The sequence below is a fragment of the Solea solea genome, chromosome 12 (assembly GCF_958295425.1).
Source record: "Solea solea chromosome 12, fSolSol10.1, whole genome shotgun sequence".
NCBI classification, from domain to species: domain Eukaryota; kingdom Metazoa; phylum Chordata; class Actinopteri; order Pleuronectiformes; family Soleidae; genus Solea; species Solea solea.
Genome location: NC_081145.1, coordinates 25,799,821 through 25,827,610, shown reverse-complemented (window position 1 = coordinate 25,827,610; position 27,790 = coordinate 25,799,821). Strand labels below are relative to the sequence as shown.

The 27,790-nt window shown below is 41.0% G+C and overlaps 2 protein-coding genes across 4 annotated transcripts in view; both read left to right on the top strand.

The window, feature by feature from the left end:
- Window positions 1-248: 248 nt before the first annotated feature.
- LOC131469852 (NLR family CARD domain-containing protein 3-like) lies at window positions 249-13,699 on the top strand. Of its 3 annotated transcripts, none has more exons than XM_058645252.1 (11): window positions 249-283; window positions 2,664-2,739; window positions 3,072-3,221; window positions 4,081-4,200; window positions 4,748-4,959; window positions 5,413-7,219; window positions 7,848-8,024; window positions 9,357-9,533; window positions 9,683-9,859; window positions 11,290-11,517; window positions 12,329-13,699. In XM_058645252.1, the coding sequence occupies exons 2-11, from the start codon at window positions 2,732-2,734 to the stop codon at window positions 12,336-12,338; spliced, it is 3,066 nt and encodes a 1,021-aa protein (XP_058501235.1). In that variant the 5' UTR covers window positions 249-283; window positions 2,664-2,731; the 3' UTR covers window positions 12,339-13,699. The 3 variants fall into 3 exon arrangements, with proteins under 3 accessions (XP_058501235.1, XP_058501234.1, XP_058501236.1); XM_058645251.1 differs by having other exon boundaries at window positions 4,748-4,968; window positions 5,416-7,219; XM_058645253.1 differs by having other exon boundaries at window positions 5,416-7,219; window positions 12,329-13,698.
- A 3,087-nt stretch (window positions 13,700-16,786) lies between these two features.
- The window catches only part of LOC131469853 (NACHT, LRR and PYD domains-containing protein 12-like), a 68,234-nt gene continuing 57,230 nt past the window's right edge, over window positions 16,787-27,790 (top strand). Inside the window, exons 1-8 of the mRNA XM_058645255.1 lie at window positions 16,787-16,860; window positions 19,609-19,684; window positions 20,017-20,166; window positions 21,012-21,131; window positions 21,678-21,826; window positions 22,012-23,818; window positions 24,495-24,671; window positions 24,873-25,049. Of these exons, the coding sequence (XP_058501238.1) occupies window positions 19,677-19,684; window positions 20,017-20,166; window positions 21,012-21,131; window positions 21,678-21,826; window positions 22,012-23,818; window positions 24,495-24,671; window positions 24,873-25,049 (2,588 nt within the window). The 5' untranslated portion in view covers window positions 16,787-16,860; window positions 19,609-19,676. The remainder of the gene's footprint in view (window positions 16,861-19,608; window positions 19,685-20,016; window positions 20,167-21,011; window positions 21,132-21,677; window positions 21,827-22,011; window positions 23,819-24,494; window positions 24,672-24,872; window positions 25,050-27,790) is intronic.

Sequence of the window (27,790 nt, the reverse complement as noted above, 5' to 3'; positions counted from 1 at the left end):
TTCAGTGAGTCCTTTGCCTTTGCCTTTGTAATCATTTCTCTTGTTTACTTTTGAATGGCACAGTCAAAGGTTTTGGCTTCTGGACTAATGAGACTTGATCCAGTGAAACCTTCAGCTGATATCTATGCTTCTAAAACAGATCCAGCTCACATGCAGGTTGTTCATGACTGAACTGCACAGGAAATTATTGTTGTAATTTCCGGAGGGAGGCGAAGTGAAAGTAAAATTATTCTGTGACTTTGGTTCAGTCGCCATTTTAACTGCGCAGCACAAGGACATAGCGGTGAGTGTTCACGTGATTTACTATAAGAAAATGACTTTGGTAGAAGTTGAAGTAACTTTTTTAAAGTAAAGGCCTAAAGTAGTTTAAGTTTAAATGCACTTATTGTAAGTCGCTTTGGATAAAAGCGTCTGCTAAATGACATGTAATGTAATGTAAAAAGTACATGACATTTACTCTACTCGTGTATCAGTTGTCATCTTATGATATAAAATGTACTTACGTTTTAAAAAGTATCTATAAATAAAGTATAGTACAGATACGTGGATTTTGTACTAAAGGACAACATCGTAGTATTTGTACTTTCGATTTCGATTACAACACTGCTTAATCCTGACAGATTGGAAATGGAAGTCAGTCGTTATTTGTTTTTCCTGAATGTGAAGTGCGCCACGTTTTCTCCTTTACGTTATTTCTACTCTAACGGTCCAAGCAGTCCATTTCTGGTTTTTAAAATAAAGTCCCGTAACAAGCGAACACAATGTTCAATTAGACTAAATAATCCAAGTGACTATGAATGATCATTTTGATCAATTTTAATGAAGAAAAGACAGAAGTCATGGTCTTTGGTGGCACTTCTGTGACCCGCCAGCCAAGTTGATTTGTCTTCTCTGGCACAGTATCACAAGCCAATTGTGAATAATCTGGGTGTAAAAATTGACTCGGGCCTTAAATTTGACAGCCAGATTAAAGCTGTAGTGAAATGTAGCTTTTTCCTGTTAAGGCAGCTGGCAAAAATCAAACCAGTCGTTCAGAGACAGCAATTTGAAACAGTAATCAGCCCGTGGCCAAGTTGAAAGGGAACTTGACTTGTAACTGGAAGGTCGCCGGTTCAAATCCCCAACTGGCCAAAAAGGGCCGGGGTACCCCTGAGCAAGGTACCCAACTCCCAATGCTCCCCCGGCGCTACTCAGTGTGGCAGCCCACTACTCCTAATTCTAGGATGGGTCATAAATGCAGACGAATACTTTCCCTAAGGGGATTAATAAAATTAAACTTTAATCCACGCCTTTGTGACCACTAGGCTGGATTACTGTAATGCACTTTATATGGGGGTTACCGGGTCCTCCATTGCACGCCTTTAACTTGTACAAAACGCTGCTGCACGTCTTTTAACTGGCACAAGCAAGTATGAGCACATATGAGTTCATTTTAGGATTCATTTTAAAATTATTTTATTTGCTTTTAAAGCCTTAAATGGCTACGCCCCACTGTACCTCTCTGAGCTGCTGCACCCCTACATGCCCAGCCAATTTCTCAGGTCAGCTGACCAACTGCTCCTGACAGTGCCTAAAGTCAGGCTTAAGCTCAGAGGGGACCGAGCATTTGCCATTGCAGCTCCAAAGCTTTGGAATGGTCTGCCGCTGCACATTAGACAGGCTTCCTCTCTGGCTCATTTGAAAACTCTTCTTAAAACTCACCTCTTTTCTTTGGCTTTTAACACCACGTAGTGTTGATTTTATGTGACTGTATTTGTTTTATTATTTTATATTTATTTTATCCCTGTTTTATTCTTTGTACAGCACTTTGGAAACCTTGTGTTTGTTTAAACTTGTGCTATATAAATAAAGTGGATTGGATTGGATTGGATAAAAATTAAATAACTATGTCAAATGAAACGCATAAGTAAAATGTATTTTATTTAATTGAAAACAAATGACATCATTTACTAGGTAAGTAAATACTTAATTCACAAGTAGTATGAAATACTTTTACTGTTTACTTTTGGAGAAAACCAGGGTCAAAGTTGACTTGAACAAAACTGAGGTTATTTGTCTATTTAGTCTATTTGTCTTAGTAGTATCGAATCCTAATTTCTTAATAATAGTTTATAGTTTCAATGTTATTGGACAAATTACTTTATGTACGTAATACACAAGTAGTATGAAGTACATTTACTGTGTGCCTTTGGAGAAATCCAGGGTCAAATTTCACATTTGCAAAAAAAACTAAAATATTTGTCTATATTTGAATTTGTATAAAATCCACACTTTGTATTCATAGTTTATGGTTTCAATTTAATTGGACAAAGAACGTTTGTTTACTTCATGCACAAGTAGTATGAAGTACTTTTACTGTGTGGCATTTTCTAATCTTCTAATAAACACATGGGAAATCTAAATAAAGGCTGAACCATCGGAACTGTTTGTGATAAAGTCAGAGGCTCATGTGTTTGTGAAATCTCAGGGTAGAAACACCCTGAGATCAGTAACATACAAGCAGAGTAGCCTAGCACCATCTACTGGACATAGGCTGCTATGGCACACAAATGTCACTCAATCACCTTCACTGTGGCCACAGAAGATTGAGCTCCATGCAAGTAACATGAAGTGCAGATTTCATAAAACACCTTCTCTAACAGAAAACTCCTGTTGTGTTTCAGTTTTCTCTCGTGTGATTGGTCACTGGACTGAACACAGATCCACATCAGATGTCCTCCAGGAAACAGGAATGAAGAGGTAACTCTTTAAAGTGCAAATATGATGCTTTCAGTGGAGCAGTGTTAAGTAAGTGAGGAGCTCATTTGCACAAACTAATGAGAAAAAGTGCTTTTTATATATTAGGTTATATATTAAGTTATTTTGCCATAATGAGCGCTGTAAATATTGATATTGGGACGGTTTATACATTCAGTCTGTCTGTAATTATCTGCCAGACTTTTTTCTGATCTTTTTTGTGTTTTTATGTCTTCATAAGTTTTCATTTTAAGCTGTTGTTTGCTTGGCAACACAAGTCTTCTCCATTTCTGCATCAGTAAATCTGTGTGTGTGTTTGTGTGTGTGTGTCTCAGAATGACTGAAGTCCAGCAGATGAGTGATTGTGTGGAGAAAGACGAGGACAGAGCAGAGTCTCCAGGTCCCAGCTGTCTGTCTGTGAAGAGTGACCAGTCTATGGGTTATCCTCCAAACCTCAGTCATGAACCTGGAGCCTCAGACACAAAGTAAGAGACAGTTTGTCCAGTGAAGCGTGTTAGCAGCAGATCATTCCAGGTGGCAGTAATGCACCTTTCAGCTGTTTGACCAACTGTCATAAAAAATGTTATTATGAGGAAACTTGCAATCAATTTTTACCAGAAGAGGAAGCAATTTATTGTTATTATCGCTTGGCCTTTTCTTCCAGTATTACAAAAATATGAATTATTATAATAATAAGTGTAGGGTCTATCACTAAAACTACTACATCTAGTATAAAAACTCCACGAGAACTGACTGAAAAACTCACTAACCACAAAGATTACCTGATTAGTTCTACAACTACAAAAAACAGATTAAAACAACGCCATTCATCACCCCACTCACGCAACAAGTGTGGAAGCACAAACAGACGCACAGACGCACAGAGCCACTAAAAACAATCCTAAAAATGTGGGTTAATCTCCAACAACTACCAGGGAAATGTCTAAAAGCTCAATATCTATCAGAGGAGTCTGGTGTATTTAGCGACAGCACTGCTGATTGCGACCGGCATCACAAACCCTGCTGCTGTATTTCAGTGTATTTCACACAGCCGTGCAGTGATGACTCCGCCCACGTTGAGTCGGTACTTATTTTGTAGTGAGATGCAACATAAACCGTGCTGTGCCGAGCCGGGACCATAGTGGAAAAGGGCCATAAGTTCAGAAGAGCATATGCCGATAAACCATCAGGTCCTGTAGATTTCTTACTACTGCCCAGAGTTTACGCTAGAAAATATTTTTGACGGCCCATGTGGCCATTCATTTTTCAAAATTGCCAGACATACAGTTTTCTTAAATAGACACGCGTAACAACATGTGGATAAAACTCTGTTTGTGTTTGCAGAGGTCAGAACCAGGGACAGAGAGCGGAGTCTCCAGGACCCAGCTGTCTGTCTGTGAAGAGTGACCAGTCTTTGGAACGAATTATACGTTTCAATCGTGAACCTGGAGCCTCAGAGACACAGTAAGAGACAGTCAGATTCATAAAAGTGTTGGTTCACAACCAAACCTGTGTGTCCTCAAAAAGACAGAAACACACACACATACACGAGTCATGAAGAACAAGATTCTCATGTTACTGTTTTCTCAGTCAGTGTGAAAGTTGTTGTTACGTCTGTTGGAGTGAAACAGCTTCAGATCAACAAGTAATTTTTTTTAAAATTGTGGTTCAAATTGAATTTGACTGGACTTTTGTGAAGGTAGAAGAAATAAATGTGTGTGAGGAACAGACCGACTCAAAACTGAACTCACTATCTGATGAAACTGATCAATGAATCAAACCATTGACGAGTCAGAGAGTGTGTGAGAATGAGGGTTAGAACGTTACAACAGTCAGAACCACTGTGAGACAAAGCTGTAAGAAAATAAAGTGTCTCAGATCAGAGAACAAATGTGTCTCTTCAAGTTTGTTGCTTCAGTCAACAAACAAGGGTTTTCATTCACTGTCTGTCTCAGCCACACACACGTCCACCTGTCCCTGACATGTTAGTAATGAAGAAATGTCTTCACAGACACAAGTTTGCCGTGGACGAGCACACGTCCTGCTGTCCTCTGTGTCAGGACGTCCTGAAGAATCCAGTCTCCACCAGCTGTGGTCACTGGTTCTGCAGACGCTGCATCTCCTCATACTGGGACCAGTCTGGTCCACCAGGAAACTCCTGCTGTCCCCAGTGTGGGAAAAGACCCAGAACAGGACATGGACCACAGACCATCAGTGTACAGAGTAAGATACGTAAGGAGAGCAGCTCCCATCAGCACTAGCACAATTTAGAAATGGAAAAACAGGAGAAGAATGTTTAAAAGTTAAAAATGTTACTCATTTTAACTCATGTGATCATGAAGATGATGGTGTTAAACTCTCTGCGGCCCCCTGTAGGTTAATGAAATTCAGGTTTACACAGATGTTCCTGCTTTTCCATCATTATTTTTCTCTTGTATGCAGATGATACTTTTTCCTTCACAATCATCACAGTTATTCTAGAAGGATTCAGTCTTTCAGAATAAAGTTATTCAAGTCATTCCAGTGAAAATGACTGTAGTTTTTCATTTTACAACAAACAATGTAAAACAACAAGGCCACAGAAAAACATGACATTTTTTCTGTGGCTGATGAAAATAATCATCAGCTGCTCAGATTCTTTCTTCAGTCTGACTTCTGACGTCTCTTGTCTTTCAGCAGATGTTGGTCTGCAGGAGGTTCTACATGAACATAAGATGAGTCTGAGGAGGAGATTTGAATATGTGACTGAAGGAACTGATGGAAGAGGAAGTAGAACCCTCCTGAACAGGATCTTCAATGAGCTCTACATCACAGAGGGACAGAGTGAAGAGGTCAATACTCAACATGAGGTGATGCAGCTGGAGACATCCTCCAAGAAGAAGATGGTCCAGGACACTCCCATTAAGTACTGCGACATCTTTAAAGCCTTACCTGACCAGCAGGGGAGCATCAGAGTCGTCCTGTCCAACGGTGTCGCTGGTGTTGGAAAAACCTTCTCAGTGCAGAAGTTCACTCTGGACTGGGCCGAGGGTTTGGAAAACCAGGATGTGAATCTGCTGATTGTGCTTTCGTTCAGGGAGCTGAACCTGATCAGAGATGAGCAGCACAGTCTTCTCACACTGCTCCATGTTTTCTATCCAACATTACAGAAGGTCAGAGCAGAGAACCTCGCTGTGTGTAAACCTTTGTTCATCTTTGACGGCCTGGATGAAAGCAGACTCTCACTGGACTTCAACAGCAGGACGCTTGTTTCTGATGTCACACACAGGTCATCAGTCAACGTGCTGCTGACCAACCTCATCCAGGGGAATCTGCTTCCCTCGGCTCTCATCTGGATAACTTCCCGACCTGCAGCGGCCAATCAGATCCCTCCTACATGTGTTGAGAGGTTAACAGAAGTACGAGGCTTCACTGACGACCAGAAGGACGAGTACTTCAGGAAGAGATCCAGAACTGAAGATCTGTCCAGCAGAATCATCTCACACATCAAGACGTCCAGGAGCCTCCACATCATGTGTCAAATCCCAGTCTTCTGCTGGATCAGTGCTACAGTTCTGGAGCACATGTTGACCACGGAGCAGAGAGGAGAGCTGCCCAAGACCCTGACAGACCTGTACTCACACTTCCTGCAGGTTCAGACAAAGAGGAAGAAGAACAAGTACGATAAAGGATCTGAGACGAGTCCACAGGAACTGATGGAGGCCGACAGGGACGTTCTTCTGAAGCTGGGGAGGCTGGCCTTTGAACATCTGCAGAAAGGAGACATCATGTTCTACCAAGAAGACCTGGACCGGTGTGGTCTTAGTGTGACAGAGGCCTCGGTGTACTCAGGGGTTTGTACAGAGATCTTCAGAAGAGAGAGCGTGATCTTCCAGAAAACGGTCTACTGCTTTGTTCATCTGAGCGTTCAGGAGTTTCTGGCCGCAGTCTACATGTTCCACTGTTTCACCAACAGGAAGACAGAGGTACTGCAGGACTTCTTCAGAAAAAAAGATGGTGATGATGATGGTGGTGGGTACACTTCTCTGGATGTGTTCCTGAAAGGAGCCATGGAGAAATCACTTCAAAGTGAAAATGGTCACCTGGACCTGTTTGTTCGCTTCCTTCATGGACTCTGTCTGGAGTCCAACCAGAGACTCTTAGGAGATCTGCTGGATCAGACTCAGAACAGTCCAGAAATCATCCAGAGAGTCATCGAGAACCTGAAGGAGATGAACACAGACAACATCTCACCTGACAGAAGCATCAACATCTTCCACTGTCTGACAGAGATAAACGACCAATCAGTGCATCAGAAGATCCAAGAGTTCATGAAGTCAAAGGACAGAGGACAGGAACTCTCTGAAATCCACTGCTCAGCACTGGCCTACATGCTGCAGATGTCTGAGGAGGTTCTGGATGAGTTGGACCTGAACAAGTACAACACAACGGTCCAGGGAAAACGCAGACTGATTCCAGCTGTGAGGAACTGCAGGAAGGCTCGGTGAGTTCAGACATGATCAATAACATCATCAATCAGTGATGATTAATGGTTTGATTGATCAAATATTCTTCTCACTTTGTGAGTCCGCTGTGTTGTTTTTCTGCAGATGTTTTAAATTTTGAAAGTTTAAAGTGCAGATTAATCAGCTGGTTACGATTCTTGCTTTGAACTGAATGAAAACACTTTTTAGACCTCACTGTGGACGTCCACACGGTTCAAAGCAAACCCAAAGACCTGATCAGATCCAGAGTCTGCTGACGTTACATTAAGGCACAGAGTAATCGAGTGACGTTAGCTCGTTAATAACCATCAGCTGTGAAGTCAGTGCTGATCGGGTCTGTGTGTCCAACATGTCTGAGTTTGACATGAGTCCAGGTCCCAGGTGTGCTCCACACACTCAGACTGTGGACATGATGGACACCTCACTGTGACTCCATGTTCATGTAGAACATGAAAGATGTTTCATGTCAAACACAACAAGAGAAGACGTTGATGAAAATGTCAATATGTCTTCTCATGTGTGTGTTTTTCACCTTTGATATTTTTCTAAAATCACAGACTGGATTATTGTGAATTTTGAACTGACTGGTTTCAAGCAGCAAGCTCTCATGTTTTATTCTTTATTCAGGTTGAGGGACTGCAGTTTGTCAGAGATCAGCTGTTCTTCTCTGGTCTCAGTTCTGAAATCCAACTCCTCCCACCTGAGAGAACTGGACCTGAGCTGGAACTATTATCTGCAGAATTCAGGAGTGAAGGTGCTGTGTTCTGGACTGGAGAGTCCACATTGTAGACTGAAGACTCTAAAGTGAGTTCACTGACTAAAGCCGCTGTTGTTTTTTTAAACTTTTATTTCATTAACATTAAACTCATTTGATTCACTGATGAATGAATGAAACACACACACACTTTCTCACACACACACACACACACACACACACACACACACACACAGTCATTGGCCGTTTCTCAATACTCAAGTAAGCAAGTATGTACTTGCGTACTTGGGAAGTATATACTTGAGAAGTACGCTGGGAGTATATACTTGCCAAGTACGGGAGTACACAAGTATGTGGTTGTTTCTCAATACTCAAGTATGCAAGTATGTATGTATTGTTCTGCTGTTTGAATGGTGGCTGGCGCCAAGTGCTGCAGCCTCATTACCGCCACCTACAGTGTTGATAAATGAACATATGAAATACTTTTAATAAATGCATATATATGTTTTTACATTTTAAATATTTAACTTCATTTATTAATGTATTTCTATTAAAATATACAATACAAATAATACAATGTGGAAAATAGATATATTACAGCATTGTAGAGTAGTATATATGTATATATGTATGTATGACATATATGTACGTGTACAAATATATACTACTCTACATACTATACTATACATATCTAATATTTACATATTATATTTAAATATAAATCTCGACTTTAATATAAATCTAAAATTCAAAGTTAAAATAAATAAAACATTAACAATATACAACCCTTCAAACTGTCAGGTCAAAACGTTTCCATTAAAAACAAAATAACACGTCCACAACAAATCTATGGATCACACCGAGCATCTAATGACAGCGACGTCTGAGCCAGCGGATCATTTCATCAGGACAGGCCGAGGTAACGCTGCTCTGTGCCGGGCACAGTGAGCGCCGAGCGCCCGCAGAGGCGGAGCTGATCACCTCCGACAAACGTCGCTGCCAAACTATAAATACGTCAGATCTTCATACACAAACCACATGTTTGAATTCTATATGACTAATTTCTCGCCTCAAATGATGTTAAAACTTTGTTCCTGGACACAGAAAAATATTTATTTCAGATTTATATTTCTATTATCTGCTGCTATGCTCCGCCGAAATGTATTCTGGGATACATGGCCATCGCAAGTACGCTTAAGTCACCTCCGATGCATACTTGGTAAAAATGGGCGGGGCGAGAACATTTCCGGGTTTGAGAACCGTCCTCGCTGTTCGCTTACTTGAGAATTGGAACAGCACTTGGACTGAGGCTGATGACGTTTTCACAAGTACGGGAGTACGCAAGTACGCTCAAGTACGCACAAGTATGGATATTGAGAAACGGCCAGTGTCTAAAGTCTCATGTTTTATTCGTTATTCAGGTTGAGGGGCTGCAGTTTGTCAGAGATCAGCTGTTCTTCTCTGGTCTCAGTTCTGAGGTCTAACTCCTCCCACCTGAGAGAACTGGACCTGAGTAAGAACAAGGATGTGAGGGATTCAGGAGTGATTCTGCTGTGTTCTGCACTGGAGAGTCCACATTGTGGACTGGAGACTCTGGGGTGAGTTCACTGACTAAAGCCGCTGTTGTTTTTTAAACTTTCATTTCATTAACGTTAAACTAATTTGATTCACTGATGAATGAATGAAACACACACACACACACACACACAGTCGTTGTCTAAAGTCTCATGTTTTATTCTTTATTCAGGTTGAGGGGCTGCAGTTTGTCAAAGATCAGCTGTTCTTCTCTGGTCTCAGTTCTGAGGTCTAACTCCTCCCACCTGCAAAAACTGGACCTGAGTGACAACAAGGATCTACAGGATTCAGGAGTGATTCTGCTGTGTTCTGGACTGGAGAGTCCACATTGTAGACTGGAGACTCTGAAGTGAGTTCACTGACTAAAGCTGCTGTTGTTGTTTAAATCTTTCATTTCATTAACGTTAAACTCAATGGATTCACTGATGAATGAATGAAACACACACACACACACACACACACACTCTCTCAACTCAACTCAAAGTTTATTTATAGAGCCTATTTAAAAACAACCAAGCATATAGAGCATAGTAAAACACATAAGAAGCAAAAAACAAACAAAGAGAAAACAATGGGAGTCCAACTCAGCCTGTGTTAAACGTGCTGCAGTAAAAGTAGGTTTTTAAAGACGATTTAAAATGCTCAACAGTCTCAGTGCCTCTAATGTGCCAGGGCATTCCGTTCAGCATTCAGTCTTCAGCTTTGTTTTAGGGACGTCTAACAGCAGCTGATTAGCCGACCTAAGTGCTCTGACTGGGCTGTGTAGGTGCAGCAGTTTAGCCAGATATTGAGGTGCCAGCCCATTTAATAATTTAAAAACAATTAAGAGAATTTTAAAATCAATCCTAAAACTAACTGGTAGCCAGTGGAGTGAGGCCAATATCGGTGTGATGTGCTCACGTTTGCACTTCCCAGTCAGAAGGCGTGCTGCAGCGTTCTGCACGAGTTGCCGGGAGGTAGCCTTTGACCTTTGCTAAAATTCTGAGTTTGTAAAAACTATTCCTGATTACAGATTTCACTTGTTTGTCAAATTGAAAAGCATTGTCAAAGGTCACACCAAGGTTTTTACAGATGACTGGATGTTAGCAAAAGAGGAGCCTAACAGACCAGAGAGACAGTCAGGGACATTGTGTCCAAAAATAATGATTTCAGTTTTGTCATCATTTAGATTTAGAAAGTTACTGTTCATTCAGGATTTGACATCTTTTAAACAGTCAAGCAGAGCCTGAACAGAGGCATGACAATATGATTTAAAAGGCAGGTAGATCTGAACATCATCTGCAAAGCAGTGAAAGGCCATTTTATGTTTATTAAAAATGGACCCCAGTGGCAGTATATATATATAATAAAAAGAATATAGGGCCCAAGATGGAACCTTGGGGGACTCCAGAAGTGAGAGGGGCTGTGGGTGAGGAGAAATCACCTAAAACAACTGAGAATCTACGATCAGTTAGGTAGGACTGGGACCATGGGAGGGCCGAGTCTGTGATGACTACACATTGTTTAGGCGCGATAAGAGAATTCTGTTATCAACATCAAAAGCTACAGTTAGGTCCAGGAGCACCAAAACAGCATAGCTACTCGAGTCAACGGTAAGCAAGAGATCGCTGGTAACTCTCAAGAGAACTGTTTCCGTGCTGTGGCGTGGTTTGACTTTTCATAAATCTCATTTCTGGTAAGAAAAGATTGCAACTGGTTAAACTGGTAAAACACTTTTTCTAAAATCTCACACACACACATAGTCGTTGTCTAAAGTCTCATGTTTTATTCTTTATTCAGGTTGAGGGGCTGCAGTTTGTCAGAGATCAGCTGTTCTTCTCTGGTCTCATCTCTTAAGTCCAACCCCTCCCACCTGAAAGAACTGGACCTGAGTGGGAACTATCTGCAGGATTCAGGAGTGAAGCTTCTGTCTGATCTTGTGAAGAGTCCAGACTACAGACTGGACACTCTGAAGACACAGAGTCCAGACGACACTCTGGAGACACAGATTCCAGACGACACTCTGGGGTCAGTAGAGTGTTAAGAGTCAGTGTCCACATTGATCATTGCTATACTATTCACAGTCTGTTTCCTTAGTGAAGCTGTGAGAATAGTGACACACACACACACACACACACTATCTATTGGTGCTTTTCCACTACACCTTTGGAACTTTGTCAGAGCAGGTACTAAAAAAACACACCAAGTACCAGGTACTATCACTGATGGAATAGAGAAATAAACGTGTCGAGTGTTGTGGAAAAGTACCTTTTGGTTTAAATGACCTTTGGTCCTCACAAAGCAACAAATACAAGAACACACACATACCTGAATCCTCAAATCCAACCCACAGATGTGTTTTCTAATGTCCCGCCCCCAGGGTTGGAAAGATATGACACTGGTATTTGTTGTGAGTGTTAGTGAGGTTAGGGTTCGGGTTCTGCTCTTTGCTGATGTCACTGAACTGAGTCTCGCCACAGTGTTTGACCTGTGACATGAAAACGTCTTCCACAACCTCACCTTGGTAGCAGAGTCTGGCTGTTGCTCATCCACTTTCAAGCCGTTTCTACCTGTTGAGTCTTATTGGTGAATCAAACACCTGACTATAATCCTACAGAAGAACTGATGCTGGTCTGAAGGCAGAGGGCGCTCACACCAACTGTTGTATACATTCAAAAATCACAGTTACTTTATGATGCCATCATGAGTGTTTGGTAAATGAGTGAATGTAAAGTAAAGTGATAAATGTAACACGTGAACATGAAGCAGCTCTGAACTTAACTGAATTATCTGCTGCTTCACTGAATCACTGCTGTGACTCTGACTCTTCTCTCAACAGGCGGGAGTGATGATGATCTTCATCCTGAGTCCTGCTCTGTGACGCAGCTTCAGCAGATCTGGGACAAACATCATCTGAAAAACAAACCAACCCAAACACAAACGCTGATGGTGTCGTTTTTCTGTGGCCATGACGCTGTGACATCACTTTTAACATCATCAGCTCGGTCCTGTCGTCCTGAACCTGTGACATTGTCCCGTGAACATTTCACATATTCATAACATTCTTTCTGAAACGTCCGATGTCTTCGATCCATGTGAAACGAAAAATGAAAGGAAAAAAATAAAAACAATATATACATATATATATATGTAGATAGATATACATATACATATACATACACACACACACACACACACACACACACACACAAGACTAGTCAAGTCAAGTCCACTGGGTGGCTTCTGGGATACACTACGATTTGACTGCTGAAGGAGAAGCACTTCGTGTACGTTAGCTCCGCATATGAGAGTGGAAATATTATCAGTGGACTTTCCATGGTGGTGACTGGCAGTCATTTTATTTCACATTAGGTAAGCCTGTAAACCTTTTAATCCATGTTTTTTTTTTAAGCACTTTGTGATGTGTTTGTGCTGCTCGTCAGTAGCTAGTTAGCAGCTAGTTAGCTTGTCACGGAGAAGTGTGGGTGTCTTAAAACAAATATACCACCGTTCTATTTTTCAAATGTAATAATGAGTGTTAAAATAATTTCTGTGAAGTGTTGAATGTCACTTATGCACTGTTTCCTAATGTTTTTTACACGTGTTAAGTTTTCACATTAGTGCGTTTGGCGGGGAGAGAGTGAGTGAGAATGAGAGAGAGATTGAGTGAGTGAGAGTGAGAGAGAGAGAGACTTCAGGTCTGGTTGTGGATGAAGCCAGTAAGATTCCTACACTAAGTATTTCGGAGTCCAACTTATATATTTTGAGCCCAACTCTAACTGTGCACAAATAAATAAGTGGGCCCACAGCTGCAGAAAATTAGAAATTAAATTTCTGGACAGAATATTTCTTTTATTATTATTTTGGTTGGGGAAATTTTTATACAATTTGTCAACTGTTTGTTTTATATATATATATATATGTCAAAAAACAATTTGATATCGAAAGACAATACAACTGTGTGAGTTTCTGTGTGTGAAATCAATCGTTTTCCATAGCTAAAGAGATATCAGTTATGTAGTTCACTCAATTCATAACTGTGTCCTCTTTAAGAAGGTCTCGAACCAGGACACTGCATATTTTTATTTTATTTAAAGTGGTGATCCCAGACCCTTTTGAGTTTATATGATCATATTTACATGTAAGTTTACGTGTTAAAGTATAACCTGCAACACTAAACATCTGCCTTTATCACATAATCATCATTTGAGGTCAGTGCATGATCCTGATTAAAAACAAATAAAAACAACACCTTCAATTAAATAATCCATTATGTGTTTGTAACTTTACACTTTCAGAAGTAAAATAATTATAATAATTAAGGGATAATTACAGAAAAATAAATATTTCGGTATTTTGCAATACACTAGAGGACGCTGCAGGACTACGGTATTTTGCCGAGCTGCCGTCCATGTTGTGTCATCATGTGTTAATCGGAATACCCGAGGTAATAAATAAGATGACACACAAGAAGGCAATTAACCATTTTTTTAACTTTTACAACAGAACTATCTCAATAGGAAAAGAAGGTCATAATGTTCGAGACTACATATCACAGTCTAATCACAATCTGATCGTTATACGTCGTATATCTGAAATGATATCTAATTAGTATTACGTATCATCTCATCATTGTGGGATGTAATAACATAACATAAATAACACAAGTTCGAAAAGTTTGACAAACGTTATAAAACGCCGTAGAAGTAACTGAAAGATTGTCCTCTGGCGTCGATGTCTCACTCACTGGAACGTGCAGGCGTCTTGACTCTAACTATCAAAACGGGTAAACATCCCGTTATTGGCCACAAATATATTATATCCGCATTGATAGGAAACTACAATAAAGAATTAATAGAAAAAGTGAAGTGAAACTTAGCTATACAAGGAATAAAGAGGTCAACGATCAGCAGCGTTGACAGACGTTAGTATAGTGGTGAGTATCCCCGCCTGTCACGCGGGAGACCGGGGTTCAATTCCCCGACGGGGAGATAGAGGTTTTTTTTTTCCATGTGGGGAAAAAAAGAAATTGAGGCCGTTCTCTTGTAAAGATCTCTCTAAAAATCGGACTTTCTGTTGAACTGTGCCCTCAATTATTATTTGTTGATTTGTATTCATTATTTATTGATGTTGGGCAAACTTCACAAGCCACCTGTGGTACTGAGCCTGTCCAATAAAAGAACTACGAACTATGGGAGACGAAATTCTTGGGCCACCTTCGTTTGGAAGGGTTAAAGGACACGATTCTAACAGAGACCCACCACTGAACACGCAGATCAGCTGCTGGCAGATGAGGAAAAGGACGCTGAGTCTTATGCGGAGCTGATCCACTTCATGGATGATAAGAGTTTGTCGCTGGTGACGCCAGAGGCAGCCCATGACGGGAGTCTCCCTCCTAAAGACAATTCTGAGACGGGCGTTGTACATCCCGTCCTACCCTCAAGACATTTATTCTGTGAAAGCAGCTACTACCTCGTCAGCTCGGTCCAGTCGTCCCGAACCTGTGACATTGTGACATGTGAACATTTCACATATTCACAACTTCATTCTTTACGAGACGTTTTCCGTTCACGACCGTGTTACTCCCATCATGCCTTTTTGGCTGTTGTTCACGAACGCGCTGAGCAAGTAGATCTAATTCTTCTGTTATCTTAGTTTCACATTCACAATTGGAAATTCACAAACAAAAACAAATGTCTCTGTGTTTATAAAAGAAAGTACAAAAGAACAGTGTATATATATATATATCAACGATCTCCCCCTCACAGAACAAAAAACTATCATAACTCTTAATGTATGCTGTAACTTGTAAAGTAAACTGACTGCCATACTCTCGCACTTTTTTTCTTTCCACCTCTCATTTATTTTTGTTTACTTTTGATGTGTTGTGTTCAAGATTGCAGCAGCATACTTGTACTGTATTTACTAGGAAAACAATGGAAGTTGAATGGAAGTCTCAATAATTATTTGTTTCTCTACTATCCTCTCGGCTTTTATTTTGAATTGACGCTTTTCCTTTTGGGTCACCTGACTTCCTGTCCTTCACTTCGTTCCTCAGAAGGAAAAAATGGCAAAATAAGTAGTCAAAAAATAAACGGCCCGAAAAAACAAGCCTGTGTTGCACAGTTGGTTTGACATAATTCAATGAAGTGGTTTAAGTGCATAATAGTTTTTTATTTTGAATATCAAACTGACGTAATACTGGTCATTTTTTAACCGTTTACACCACATATGTCAGAGTCAAGGCCCGCGGGCCGGATCCGGCCCGTGAATGAGTTGTCTCTGGCCCGCGGGATGATATTTAATTACTATTTAAACTGGCCCGCAGTATTATGTGCCCGCAGCACCATAATACTACAAATCCCAAGATGCATTGCGAGTGCATTGGCGAGTACCGAGTGCCCGCAAGCGAGCGCGATCACGCGTCTTCTCTTCATGAGCAGCAGCACAGTCACAGTGGAGGACTAAACATCGCCGTCAATTTTCATCTCCCTCTCCCCCAAAATGGCAAGGTAGAAGGTAGACGCTGAACACAGGGGGTTTCAAGACAGGTGGGAGACAGAATACATGTTCACCGAAGTAAAAGGAAAGCCTGTGTGTCTTGTGTGTGGAGACAGCGTGTCTGTTATGAAAGAATATAACTTAAGAAGGCACTATGAAACAACGAAACACACAGACGCACAGAAAGACAAATCTTGCCTAAGAAATGAATGCAACTGTTTTGCACTTTTTCCAAGTTTGCACTAACTTTTCTAATTTTATTATAAAAGACAGTCATTGGTGAGGATCAGAGCAGCACACTGATTTGTTTTTAATGCATGCTGTTTCATTTTTGCATTTATCTCGCCATTGAGCTTTGAAGGACAATTACATTTTGCTGTTTACCTGTTAAAAAGAAGAAGAAGAAAAAACGTTTTCAATTTGTTACTGAAAGAGCCTTGAGAAAATATTGCAACTGATTTTATTTATGTTTTGCTTAATTTAATTTAATTTAATTTAATTTAATTTAATTTAATTTAATTTAATGATTAATGTTAAGTGCAATATAGGCTGTGTTATTGGTATTGGTTCAATATGTGCAATAATTGCGAGTTTTAATAAACATTGAACCAGCCCGGCCCTCCACTTGTACCATTTTTTTTTATTTTGGCCCCCCGTGTATTTGACTTTGACATGACTGGTTTACACAGACTGTAGATGAAGTATGTGTTGTCTGTTGAGTGTGACGTCAGTTGTTCAGTTGTTCCTTTATTCACAAAGAAAGTGAAAGTAAAAAAACTACTCTGTGACTTTGTTTCAGTCGCTGACCTTGGTTCAGTCGCCGACTTTGGTTCAGTCGCCGTTTTAACTGCGCAGCACAAAGACAGAACGGTGAGTACTGACGTGATTATAACGGTAATATACGATTATATATGATGATTTAGTGTGTTAAAGTAAAAGTATGTTACCAGAAAACCGGTTATTTTTTTTTTTTAGCTTTCTTCAGGGAATTTTGAAGCATGATTATTAGATCCTGTGATGAAGGATTTGTGCAATTTACTTCGGTGTTTATATACTGTATTTCATTTATTTATTTTGTTCTTTCTCTGTTGTTACCTTTTTGTATTTAAGATTATATATAATAAAATAATGCCAACCAGTGGCGTCATTAGGCCTATTTTAGGGGGGCTTTTTTTTACAAAAAAGTGCTGACAAATTCAATATAATGTGGCGAGAATTTGAGTTTAGATAAATAATCATATAACCAGTTATTATTAACTTAAATGTGATCATAAATCTTAGTTTCCCTTATGGAAGCGGTAGAGAGTCAGAGTCAGTGCGTCGTTATCGAGTCCATTCCACTTGTTCATATAGAGCACGCCCAAATCACTGAAATCCAGTCCACGTTTTCCCTGCAACCTAGCTTGCACTCGGTACCTGGGTACCTGCAGTGTGTGTACCGGGAGCGGAGCACACAGAACCGACTAGAGCAGCATTAGGAGAAGAACGTGAACAAGAATGGATATACGACATTTTTTCAAGAGAGTAAGTATCACTGCTGATAGTAACAATAAGTTAGCTGCAGCCCCCCAGCTAACAGCAGAAAGTCCCACGTAATTGCCAAATGCTCCCTGTTTGACAAATAAAAACCTGGCTTACACACTCTGTAGCCGAGAGCCCCCTGTACAGGAGGCAGCATGAGATGCGTGCTGTATATCTCTGTGCACGTCTTACCTTTATTGTTTGCGGTCAAAAGTTACATTTCAGCTCCAAAAGAACTCTGCTACTTACAGTAGCTAGCTAGTTAGTCCGAAATGCAATGTGAAGGTCCTGGTTGTTTATAGAGTTAGGTGTGCACTCTTCATATTATCTTTGGGGTGACTTCCTTCTGGAGCATCAGCTCCAGCATCAGATGCACACCGTGAAACAGCTCATTCACGTATGATTATGTGGATAATAATAATAATAATAATGATAATACGGTAGTAATAATAATAATCACTCCACCACCCCTATTGACCTGTAGGAGTCAGGGCAGAGGAGCAGAGAGAGTGAGAGGGGAGAAACCTCTACTGGAAAGGTGAGTCTAAAGGATTTCACAGGATAGAGTCATTTGTGATGCAGACAGTCCTGGAATTTTATGGAACTCAATATGAATATGAAATATGAAACATTTCAGTCCAAGTGCACCATACAAGACTTAATTAACTTGAGCTTTTATTTAGGAGAGTAATGATTGGAAAGTGGAGATAGCCAAGAGAGTGATGTATAAGCCAAATTAGCCTGGCCCAAATATTTTCAAGAGTACCTTAATATAACTGTAATTTATGTAATTAAGTTATATTTTTTCAGGGCTTAAAATTACAACCATTTTAGTCGCATATGTGCCCAAAATATATTCTGTGTGACTTCAAAATATTTGGGAGCAAACAATTATTGTGTTGTGAGTGAAAGTCATGGCATTACCCTCTTTGTTGATCAGTTATTAATTCAAATCATTGTGTAAACATACAGTACTTCCTGTGTTTTTTGTTGTACTGTGTTAAAAATGTAATGGTGGCCTAAAACATTTGCACAGTAAAGTATCTCTGTTAAATCTGTCCAAAACGTGCCATTTCTCAGTTTTTGTTAGCTGTTTGTGAAATTAAACGTTCGCTCACATTCTGTGCATCTCCTGGGGGCTAAGCCCCCCCTGTCCTTAAAACCTAGTGACGCCCCTGATGCCAACAATATAATATATTGCCTCTGGCAGAAAATGACTTTGGTAGAAGTTGAAGTGACTTTTTATAATATTACTCAAGTAAAGATCTTAAAGTACATGACATTTACTCTACTCGAGTATCAGATGTCATCTTCTGATATAAAATGTACCTACGTTTTAGAAGTAAAAGTATCTAGAAATGATGAATGTGAAGTGCGCCACGTCCTCTCCTTTACAATATTTCTACTCTAACGGTCCAAGCAGTCCATATCCGGTTTTCAAAATAAAGTCCGGTAAAAAGCGAACACAAAGTTAAAAATAATCCAAGCGACTATAAATGATCATTTTGATTAAAAATGAAATAACTATGTCAAATAACCCATTAGTAAAATGTATTTATTTAATTGAAATAAAATTACACAATTTAGTAGGTGAGTACTTCACAAATAGTATGAAGTACTTTTACTGTGTACCTTTGGAGAAATCCAGGGTCAAATTTCACATTTGCAAACAAAAACTAAAATATTTGTCTATATTTGAAGTAGTATAAAATCCACAATTTGTATTCATAGTTTATGGTTTCAATTTAATTGGATAAAGTACTTTTGTTTACTTTATGCACAAGTAGTATGAAGTACTTTTACTGTGTGGCATTTTCTGATCTTAAAATAAACACATGGGAAATCTAAATAAAGGCTGAACCATCAGAACTGTTTGCAATAAAGTCAGAGGCTCATGTGTTTGTGATATCTCAGGGTAGAAACACTTCAGTAACATACAAGCAGAGTAGCCTAGCACCATCTACTGGACATAGGCTGCTATGGCACACAAATGTCACTCAATCACCTTCACTGTGGCCACAGAAGATTGAGCTCCATGCATGAAGTGCAGATTTCATAAAACACCTTCTCTAACAGAAAACTCCTGTTGTGTTTCAGTTTTCTCTTGTGTGATTGGTCACTGGACTGAACACAGATCCACATCAGATGTCCTCCAGGAAACAGGAATGAAGAGGTAACTCTTTAAAGTGCAAATATGATGCTTTCAGTGGAGCAGTGTTAAGTAAGTGAGGAGCTCATTTGCACAAACTAATGAGAAAAAGTGCTTTTTATATATTAGGTTATATATTAAGTTATTTTGCTCTAATGAGCGCTGTAAATATTGATATTGGGACGGTTTATACATTCAGTCTGTCTGTAATTATCTGCCAGACTTTTTTCTGATCTTTTTTGTGTTTTTATGTCTTCATAAGTTTTCATTATAAGCTGTTGTTTGCTTGCCAACACACGTCTTCTCCATTTCTGCATCAGTAAATCTGTGTGTGTGTTTGTGTGTGTGTGTCTCAGAATGACTGAAGTCCAGCAGATGAGTGATTGTGTGGAGAAAGACGAGGACAGAGCAGAGTCTCCAGGACCCAGCTGTCTGTCTGTGAAGAGTGACCAGTCTATGTATCGACCTCTAAGCTTCAGTCATGAACCTGGAGCCTCAGACACAAAGTAAGAGACAGTTTGTCCAGTGAAGCATGTTAGCAGCAGATCATTCCAGGTGGCAGTAATGCACCCTTCAGCTGTTTGACCAACTGTCATAAAAAATTTTATTATGAGGAAACTTGCAATCAATTTTTACCAGAAGAGGAAGCAATTTATTGTTATTATCACTTGGCCTTTCTTCCAGTATTACAAAAATTTGAATTATTATAATAATAAGTGTAGGGTCTATCACTAAAACTACTACATCTAGTATAAAAACTCCACGAGAACTGACTGAAAAACTCACTAACCACAAAGATTACCTGATTATTTCTACAACTACAAAAAACAGATTAAAACAAAGCAATCAGAAATGGCAGACTTCACCCCATTCACAGAAACAGACGCACAGAGCCACTAAAAACAATCCTAAAAATGTGAGTTAATCTCTAACAACTACCAGGGAAATGTCTAAAAGCTCAATATTTATCAGAGGAGTCTGGTGTATTTAGCGACAGCACTGCTGATTGCGACCGGCATCACAAACCCTGCTGCTGTATTTCAGTGTATTTCACACAGCCGTGCAGTGATGACTCCGCCCACGTTGAGTCGGTACTTATTTTGTAGTGAGATGCAACATAAACCGTGCTGTGCCGAGCCGGGACCATAGTGGAAAAGGGCCATAAGTTCAGAAGAGCATATGCCGATAAACCATCAGGTCCTGTAGATTTCTTACTACTGCCCAGAGTTTACGCTAGAAAATATTTTTGACGGCCCATGTGGCCATTCATTTTTCAAAATTGCCAGACATACAGTTTTCTTAAATAGACACGCGTAACAACATGTGGATAAAACTCTGTTTGTGTTTGCAGAGGTCAGAACCAGGGACAGAGAGCGGAGTCTCCAGGACCCAGCTGTCTGTCTGTGAAGAGTGACCAGTCTTTGGAACGAATTATACGTTTCAATCGTGAACCTGGAGACTCAGAGACACAGTAAGAGACAGTCAGATTCATAAAAGTGTTGGTTCACAACCAAACCTGTGTGTCCTCAAAAAGACAGAAACACACACGCACACACACGAGTCATGAAGAACAAGATTCTCATGTTACTGTTTTCTCAGTCAGTGTGAAAGTTGTTGGAGGGAGACTCTGAAAACAGCTTCAGATCAACAAGTCATTTTTTTTTCAAATTGTGGTTCAAATTGAATTTGACTGGACTTTTGTGAAGGTAGAAGAAATAAATGTGTGTGAGGAACAGAAAACTCAAAACTGAACTCACTATCTGATGAAACTGATCAATGAATCAAACCATTGACGAGTCAGAGAGTGTGTGAGAATGAGGGTTAGAACGTTACAACAGTCAGAACCACTGTGAGACAAAGCTGTAAGAAAATAAAGTGTCTCAGATCAGAGAACAAATGTGTCTCTTCAAGTTTGTTGCTTCAGTCAACAAACAAGGGTTTTCATTCACTGTCTGTCTCAGCCACACACATGTCCACCTGTCCCTGACATGTTAGTAATGAAGAAATGTCTTCACAGACACAAGTTTGCCGTTTCTGTGGACAAGCATACGTCCTGCTGTCCTCTGTGTCAGGACGTCCTGAAGGATCCAGTCTCCACCAGCTGTGGTCACTGGTTCTGCAAAACACCCAGAACAGGACGTGGACCACAGACCATCAGTGTACAAAGTAAGACTTGTAAGGAGAGCAGCTCCCATCAGCACTAGCAGACTCAGTGTTGTAATGTAACAAAGTACAAATACATCGTTACTGTACTTAAGTAGAATTTTCACATATTTTTACTTTACGTCATGTAATCATTAGCTGCTCAGATTCTTTCTTCAGTCTGACTTCTGACGTCTCTTGTCTTTCAGCAGATGTTGGTCTGCAGGAGGTTCTACATGAACATAAGATGAGTCTGAGGAGGAGATTTGAACATGTGACTGAAGGAACTGATGGAAGAGGAAGTAGAACCCTCCTGAACAGGATCTTCACTGAGCTCTACATCACAGAGGGACAGAGTGAAGAGGTCAATACTCAACATGAGGTGATGCAGCTGGAGACGACCTCCAAGAAGAAGACGGTCCAGGACACTCCCATCAAGTGCTGTGACATCTTTAAAGCCTTACCTGACCAGCAGGGGCGTATCAGAGTCGTCCTGACCAACGGTGTTGCTGGTGTTGGAAAAACCTTCTCGGTGCAGAAGTTCACTCTGGACTGGGCCGAGGGTTTGGAAAACCTGGATGTGAATCTGCTGATTGTGCTTTCGTTCAGGGAGCTGAACCTGATCAGAGATGAGCAGCACAGTCTTCTCACACTGCTCCATGTTTTCTATCCAACATTACAGAAGGTCAGAGCAGAGAACCTCGCTGTGTGTAAACCTTTGTTCATCTTTGACGGCCTGGATGAAAGCAGACTCTCACTGGACTTCAACAACAGATCGCTTGTTTCTGACGTCACACACAGGTCATCAGTCAACGTGCTGCTGACCAACCTCATCCAGGGGAATCTGCTTCCCTCGGCTCTCATCTGGATAACTTCCCGACCTGCAGCGGCCAATCAGATCCCTCCTACATGTGTTGACAGGGTAACAGAAGTACGAGGCTTCACTGACGACCAGAAGGACGAGTTCTTCAGGAAGAGATCCAGAACTGAAGATGTGTCCAGCAGAATCATCTCACACATCAAGACGTCCAGGAGCCTCCATATCATGTGTCAAATCCCAGTCTTCTGCTGGATCAGTGCTACAGTTCTGGAGCACATGTTGACCACAGAGCAGAGAGGAGAGCTGCCCAAGACCCTGACAGACCTGTACTCACACTTCCTGCAGGTTCAGACAAAGAGGAAGAAGAACAAGTTTGATAAAGGATCTGAGACGAGTCCACAGGAACTGATGGAGGCCGACAGGGACGTTCTTCTGAAGCTGGGGAAGCTGGCCTTTGAACATCTGCAGAAAGGAGACATCATGTTCTACCAAGAAGACCTGGAGCAGTGTGGTCTTGATGTGACAGAGGCCTCTGTGTACTCAGGAGTTTGTACAGAGATCTTCAGAGGAGAGAGCGTGATCTTCCAGAAAAAAGTCTACTGCTTTGTTCATCTGAGCGTTCAGGAGTTTCTGGCCGCAGTCTACATGTTCCACTGTTTCACCAACAGGAAGACAGAGGTACTGCAGGACTTCTTCAGAAAAAAAGATGGTGATGATGATGGTGGTGGTTACACTTCTCTGGATGTCTTCCTGAAAGAAGCCATGGAGAAATCACTTCAAAGTGAAAATGGTCACCTGGACCTGTTTGTTCGCTTCCTTCATGGACTCTGTCTGGAGTCCAACCAGAGACTCTTAGGAGGTCTGCTGGGTCAGACTCAGAACAGTCCAGAAATCATCCAGAGAGTCATCGAGAACCTGAAGGAGATGAACACAGACAACATCTCACCTGACAGAAGCATCAACATCTTCCACTGTCTGACAGAGATAAACGACCAATCAGTGCATCAGAAGATCCAAGAGTTCATGAAGTCAAAGGACAGAGGACAGAAACTCTCTGAGATCCACTGCTCAGCTCTGGCCTACATGCTGCAGATGTCTGAGGAGGTTCTGGATGAGTTGGACCTGAACAAGTACAACACAACGGTCCAGGGAAAACGCAGACTGATTCCAGCTGTGAGGAACTGCAGGAAGGCTCGGTGAGTTCAGACATGATCAATAACATCATCAATCAGTGATGATTAATGGTTTGATTGATCAAATATTCTTCTCACTTTGTGAGTCCGCTGTGTTGTTTTTCTGCAGATGTTTTAAATGTTGAAAGTTCAAAGTGCAGATTTATCAGCTGGTTACGATTCTTGCTTTGAACTGAATGAAAACACTTTTTAGACCTCACTGTGGACGTCTACACGGTTCAAAGCAAACCCAAAGACCTGATCAGATCCAGAGTCTGCTGACGTTACATTAAGGCACAGAGTAGTCGAGTGACGTCAGCTCGTTAATAACCATCAGCTGTGAAGTCAGTGCTGATCGGGTCTGTGTGTCCAACATGTCTGAGTTTGACAGGAGTCCTGGTCCCAGGTGTGCTCCACACACTCAGACTGTGGACATGATGGACACCTCACTGTGACTCCATGTTCATGTAGAACATGAAAGATGTTTCATGTCAAACACAACAAGAGAAGACGTTGATGAAAATGTCAACATGTCTTCTCATGTGTGTGTTTTTCACCTTTGATATTTTTCTAGAATCACAGACTGGATTATTGTGAACTCTCAGAGACTCAGTGTGAAGTCCTGGTCTCAGCTCTGAACACATGATCAAACACTGACAGGTTTCAAGCAGCAAGTTCTCATGTTTTATTCTTTATTCAGGTTGAGGGACTGCAGTTTGTCAGAGATCAGCTGTTCTTCTCTGGTCTCAGTTCTGAAATCCAACTCCTCCCACCTGAGAGAGCTGGACCTGAGCTGGAACTATTATCTGCAGGATCCAGGAGTGAAGCTGCTGTGTTCTGGACTGGAGAGTCCACTTTGTAGACTGAAGACTCTGAAGTGAGTTCACTGACAGAAGCTGCTGTTGTTTTTTAAACTTTAATTTCATTAACATTAAACTCATTTGATTCACTGATGAATGAATGAAACACACACACACTTTCTCACTCACACACTCTCTCTCACACACACACACACACACACACTCTCTCTCACACACACAGTCATTGTCTAAAGTCTCATGTTTTATTCGTTATTCAGGTTGAGGGGCTGCAGTTTGTCAGAGATCAGCTGTTCTTCTCTGGTCTCAGTTCTGAAGTCTAACTCCTCCCACCTGAGAGAACTGGACCTGAGTAAGAACAAGGATGTGAGGGATTCAGGAGTGAAGCTGCTGTGTTCTGGACTGGAGAGTCCACATTGTGGACTGGAGACTCTGAAGTGAGTTCACTGACTAAAGCTGCTGTTGTTTTTTTTAAACTTTTATTTCATTAACGTTAAACTCATTTGATTCACTGATGAATGAATGAAACACACACACACACTTTCTCTCTCTCACACACTCTCACACACACACACACACACACACACACACATACACACACACTCTCACACACACACACACACACACACACATACACACACACTTTCTCACTCACACACACACACAGTCATTGTCTAAAGTCTCATGTTTTATTCTTTATTCAGGTTGAGGGGCTGCAGTTTGTCAAAGATCAGCTGTTCTTCTCTGGTCTCAGTTCTGAGGTCTAACTCCTCCCACCTGAGAAAACTGGACCTGAGCTGGAACAAGGATCTGCAAGATTCAGGAGCGATTCTGCTGTGTTCTGGACTGGAGAGTCCACTTTGTAGACTGGAGACTCTGAAGTGAGTTCACTGACTGAAGCTGCTGTTGTTTTTTAAAACTTTCACTTCATTAACGTTAAACTCAATTGATTCACTGATGAATGAATGAAACACACACACACACACACACTCACACTCTCTCAACTCAAAGTTTATTTATAGAGCCTATTTAAAAACAACCGAGCATATAGAGCATAGTAAAACACATAAGAAGCAAAAAACAAACAAAGAGAAAACAATGGGAGTCCAACTCAGTCTGTGTTAAACGTGCTGCAGTAAAAGTAGGTTTTTTAAGGCGATTTAAAATGCTCAACAGTCTCTGCACCTTTAATGTGCCAGGGCATTCTGTTCGGCATTCAGTCCTAAAACTAACTGGTAGCCAGTGGAGTGAGGCCAATATCGGTGTGATGTGCTCACGTTTGCACTTCCCAGTCAGAAGGCGTGCTGCAGCGTTCTGCACGAGTTGCCGGGAGGTAGCCTTTAACCTTTGCTAAAATTCTGAGTTTGTAAAAACTATTCCTGATTACAGATTTCACTTGTTTGTCAAATTGAAAAGCATTGTCAAAGGTCACACCAAGGTTTTTACAGATGACTGGATGTTAGCAAAAGAGGAGCCTAACAGACCAGAGAGACAGTCAGGGACATTGTGTCCAAAAATAATTATTTCAGTTTTGTCATCATTTAGATTTAGAAAGTTACTGTTCATTCAGGATTTGACATCTTTTAAACAGTCAAGCAGAGCTTGAACAGAGGCATGACAATATGATTTAAAAGGCAGGTAGATCTGAACATCATCTGCAAAGCAGTGAAAGGCCATTTTATGTTTATTAAAAATGGACCCCAGTGGCAGTATATATATAATAAAAAGAATATAGGGCCCAAGATGGAACCTTGGGGGACTCCAGAAGTGAGAGGGGCTGTGGGTGAGGAGAAATCACGTAAAACAACTGAGAATCTACGATCAGTTAGGTAGGACTGGAACCATGGGAGGGCCGAGTCTGTGATGACTACACATTGTTTAGGCGCGATAAGAGAATTCTGTGATCAACATCAAAAGCTGCAGTTAGGTCCAGGAGCACCAAAACAGCATAGCTACTCGAGTCAACGGTAAGCAAGAGATCGCTGGTAACTCTCAAGAGAACTGTTTCCGTGCTGTGGCGTGGTTTGACTGAAACTTTTCATAAATCTCATTTCTGGTAAGAAAAGATTGCAACTGGTTAAACTGGTAAAACACTTTTTCTAAAATCTCACACACACACATAGTCGTTGTCTAAAGTCTCATGTTTTATTCTTTATTCAGGTTGAGGGGCTGCAGTTTGTCAGACATCAGCTGTTCTTCTCTGGTCTCATCTCTTAAGTCCAACCCCTCCCACCTGAAAGAACTGGACCTGAGTGGGAACTATCTGCAGGATTCAGGAGTGAAGCTTCTGTCTGATCTTGTGGAGAGTCCAGACTACAGACTGGACACTCTGAAGACACAGACTACAGACTGGACACTCTGAAGACACAGAGTCCAGACGACACTCTGGGGTCAGTAGAGTGTTAAGAGTCAGTGTCCACTTTGATCATTGCTATACTAATCACAGTCTGTTTCCTTAGTGAAGCTGTGAGAATAGTGACACACACACACACACACTATCTATTGGTGCTTTTCCACTACACCTTTGGAACCTTGTCAGAGCAGGTACTAAAAAAACACACCAAGTACCAGGTACTATCACTGATGGAATAGAGAAATAAACGTGTCGAGCCGTGCCGGGACTGTGTTGTTGAAAAGTACCTTATGCTTTAAATGACCTTTGGTCCTCACAAAGCAACAAATACAAGAACACACACATACCTGAATCCTCAAATCCAACCCACAGATGTGTTTCCTAATGTCCCGCCCCCAGCGTTGGAAAGATATGACACTGGTATTTGTTGTGAGTGTTAGTGAGGTTAGGGTTCGGGTTCTGCTCTTTGCTGATGTCACTGAACTGAGTCTCGCCACAGTGTTTGACCTGTGACATGAAAACGTCTTCCACAACCTCACCTTGGTAGCAGAGTCTGGCTGTTGCTCATCCACTTTCAAGCCGTTTCTACCTGTTGAGTCTTATTGGTGAATCAAACACCTGACTATAATCCTACAGAAGAACTGATGCTGGTCTGAAGGCAGAGGGCGCTCACACCAACTGTTGTATACATTCAAAAATCACAGTTACTTTATGATGACATCATGAGTGTTTGGTAAATGAGTGAATGTAAAGTAAAGTGATAAATGTAACACGTGAACATGAAGCAGCTCTGAACTGGACTGAATTATCTGCTGCTTCACTGAA

Bases quoted from the DNA above. Each gene is read 5' to 3' on its own strand.
- LOC131469852 (XM_058645251.1), top strand. The intron at 3,222-4,080 runs GTAAGAGACAGT...TTGTGTTTGCAG, and splicing joins CCTGGAGCCTCAGACACAAA to AGGTCAGAACCAGGGACAGA. The intron at 4,201-4,747 runs GTAAGAGACAGT...ATGTCTTCACAG, and splicing joins CCTGGAGCCTCAGAGACACA to ACACAAGTTTGCCGTGGACG.